The sequence below is a fragment of the Piliocolobus tephrosceles genome, chromosome 6, assembly GCF_002776525.5.
Source record: "Piliocolobus tephrosceles isolate RC106 chromosome 6, ASM277652v3, whole genome shotgun sequence".
NCBI lineage: Eukaryota > Metazoa > Chordata > Mammalia > Primates > Cercopithecidae > Piliocolobus > Piliocolobus tephrosceles.
This window is the reverse complement of record NC_045439.1, coordinates 32493897-32497407: the sequence shown is the minus strand read 5'-3', so window position 1 is coordinate 32497407 and position 3511 is coordinate 32493897. Positions and strand designations below refer to the sequence as shown.

General features: G+C 41.4%; 1 protein-coding gene across 4 annotated transcripts in view; it reads left to right on the top strand.

Moving 5' to 3' along the window:
• The window catches only part of BBOF1 (basal body orientation factor 1), a 54661-nt gene that overhangs the window by 35000 nt on the left and 16150 nt on the right, over positions 1-3511 (top strand). For all 4 annotated transcript variants that reach the window (XM_026455791.2, XM_026455792.2, XM_026455795.2 and 1 more), the window contains one exon: positions 151-644. In XM_026455791.2, coding sequence (XP_026311576.1) covers positions 151-644 — 494 coding nt within the window. The remainder of the gene's footprint in view (positions 1-150; positions 645-3511) is intronic.

Genomic DNA, 3511 nt, shown 5'->3' with positions numbered 1-3511 from the left:
GGGGAGAAGAATGGCTGGAACCCTCTCTACAGGGGGTGGGGGGAGGGGTGCGGGGCCCACCGCGCCCCCGCCGGGGGGACAAAGGGACAACCCTCCAAAAAAAAAAAAAAAAAAAAAAAAAAAAAAAATCACCTCTCTTTCTATTTTTAGGAGATCAATGATCTGTTGATTAAGGAAAAGATTATGCAACTTGTCCAGCAGAGATCACAAATCCAAACCCTTCAGAAGAAGGTAGTAAACTTGGAGACTGCTCTGGGTTACATGACCAAAGAGTTTGAGAGTGAAGTTTTAAAACTGCAGCAACACGCAATGATAGAGAACCAAGCGGGTCAGGTAGAAATTGACAAGCTGCAGCACCTTCTTCAGATGAAAGACAGGGAAATGAATCGTGTGAAGAAGCTGGCCAAGAACATACTGGATGAGAGAACAGAAGTGGAAAGATTCTTTTTAGATGCTCTACACCAAGTGAAGCAACAGATCCTAATTAGCAGGAAGCATTATAAGCAGATAGCACAAGCTGCTTTCAATTTAAAAATGAGAGCAGCATGTGCAGGAAGAACAGAATATCCCAAAATCAGAACATTTGATGGCAGAGAGCACAGCACCAATAGTGTGAATCAGGATCTTCTGGAGGCCGAAAAATGGTACTAGCAATACTTTATTATCTTTCCTTGCTGCTATTTTTGTGTCCTTTACAGAAATAGGAAGTCTGAAAAGTTTAGTTTTATAATATTCAAGTATTGAATAGATTTCTCAGTAGGTTACTTGAGGACAGGAACTGACTTATTCATCTTTGTAATCTCTAGGCTTAGCATAGCATGTGGGGCTTTGGATGTATTCATAGTACACTCCCCTCTGTCTCATGATAGCAGTCTTGTTAAGGAGACTATTTGTACCATAGGTTGTTTTTTATTTAAGATATGTAAGGTCATTATGTATCTTTTCACTTGTTCCTTTGTTTCCTGTAAATTGGAAATTTGTTATTAAAAGCCTGATTAGATTCAGGTGAAATTTTTTTTTTTTTTTTTTTTTTTTTTAAAGACAGGGTCTCACTCTGTTGCCCAGACTGGTCTTGAACTCCTGGCCTCAAGTGATCCTCCTGCCTCAGCCTCTCAAAGTGATGGAATTATAGGCGTGAGCCACTGCACCCAGCCAGATTAAACATTTTTGATAAGCATACTTTCAGAAATATTTTGTACTATTTTCTTTACTATCCTGAGATGAAATTCATAGGTAATAATATCCAACCATATAATTAAAAAAATTAATATAACAATTATTTGTAGGCCAGGCATGGTGGCTCACACCTGTAATCCCAGCACTTTGGGAGGCCGAGAGGGTGGATCACCTGAAGTCAGGAGTTTGAGACCAGCCTTGGCCAACATGGTGAAACCCTGTCTGTACTAAAAATACAAAAATTAGCTGGGTGTGGTAGCACATGCCTGTAATCCTAGCTCCTTGGGAGGCTGAGGCAGGAGAATCGCTTCAATCCAGGAGGTGGAAGTTGCAATGAGCCAAGGTCATGCCATTGAACTCCAGCCTGGGTGACAAGAGCAAAACACTGTCTTAAAAGAACAAAACAAAACAAAACAAAAACCAAAAATTAGCTGGTCGTGGTGGCGGGGGCCTGTAGTCCCAGCTACTCAGTAGGCACAAGAATCGCTTGAACCCAGGAGGCAGAGGTTGCAGTGAGCCAAGATCGCATCACTGCACTCCAGCCTGGGCGACAGAGTGAGACCCTGTTTCAAAAAACGAACAAAAAACCAAAACAATTATTTGTAACAATTCTTTGTTATAGAGAACTGTCCCATGAATTGGAGGATGATCAGTAGTGCCTCCATCATTATATTAACCAAAAGTCCCCCAAAATTTTCTAAAATTTTAGAGATCTGCCACTATGATAAAGGTAACAGAATGTTTGAGACAATTGCAGACTATATATTACATAATGATTAACTTTGTTTCCTGTCAGCATTTTTGTTTCTTAGAGCAGTCTCCCCCCATAAACCATGGATTAAATTATAGTCCATTTTGAGGTTATTCTGAAATAAAATTATTTTATATCCCAATGCAATTAGATTCTTCAAAGGCCCTAACTCAAGAAACTTAAAAGGACTGCAGCCTGGAACTCCTGGGCTCAAGTGATCCTCCTGCCTCGGCCTCACAAAGTGCTGGGATTACAGACACGAGCCACCATGCCCAGCCTAACATTTTCCTCATGTTTTTTGCTTTAAATTATTTTTAAAGGACTAATTTTATAGGTTGTTTTGAATTACATGGCTGTTGAGAAGGTTGGACATGCTCAGTAGTCTCTGATAGATAAGATTCTTCTTCAAAATGCCCAAACTATAATTTACTTCTTGTCATATTCAGAAATCTGTAATACTACTACTGTTACCAAGAGATTTGCTGTAATTTCTCTTTTTTTTTCTCTTTTTTATTTAATACATCAAGTAAGTTGAGTCCCTGCCATATATAAGGCAGTTTTCTTTATACCCTTTTGTTTATGGAATGCTAAGTGTTATACATTTTCAGAGGAAGTTAAATGATTGTCTACATTGCTACTGCAGTAACTGGACTCTTCCTATTCTGTGTTCTATGTGACATTTTTGCTACTGACCACCTTAACACTTTAGTCTTAGTATCCTATTGCCTCTATCAGCAGGGCAGAAATGGTGGTTAAAATATTACATCATCGGGCGCAGTGGCTCATGTCTGTAATCCCAGCACTTTGGGAGACCAAGGCAGGTGCATCACGAGGTCAGGAATTCAAGACCAGCCTGACCAAGATGCTGAAACCCCGTCTCTACTAAAAATGCAAAAATTAGCCGGGCGTGGTGGCACACACCTGTAATCCCAGCTACTCAGAAGGCTGAGGCAGGAGAATCGCTTGAGCCCGGGCGGCAGAGGTTTCAGTGAGCCAAGATTGTGCCATTGTACTCCAGCCTGGGCGGCAAAGCAAGACTCTGTCTGGAAAAAAAAAAAAAAAAAAAAATTACATCATCTATTTAAATGGTAGATTGGAAAAGGACAGTTGAAGTATATGGTAATCGGCTGGGTGTGGTGGCTCATGCCTGTAATTCCAGCACTTTGGGAGGCTGAGGCAAGAGGATCATTTGAGTCCAGTAGTTAAAGACCAACCTGGGCAACACAGTGAGACCCCATCTCTACAAAAAAACAAAACAAAAAGTAGCCTGGCATGATGGTGTGCGTCTGTAGTCCCATCTACTCAGGAGGCTGAGGTGGGAGGATTGCTTGAGCCCAGGAGTTCAAGGCTGCAGTGAGCCATGATGATGCCACTGCACTCCAGCCTGGCAACAGAGTGAGACCTTGTCTCAAAAAAAATAATAATAATAATAATAAATAATTTTTTTTTTTTTTTTTTTTTTGAGACGGAGTCTCGCTCTGTCGCCCAGGTTGGAGTACAGTACTTGGCTCACTGCAAGCTCTGCCTCCCGGGTTTCCGCCATTCTCCTGCCTCAGCCTCCTGAGTAGCTGGGACTACAGGTGC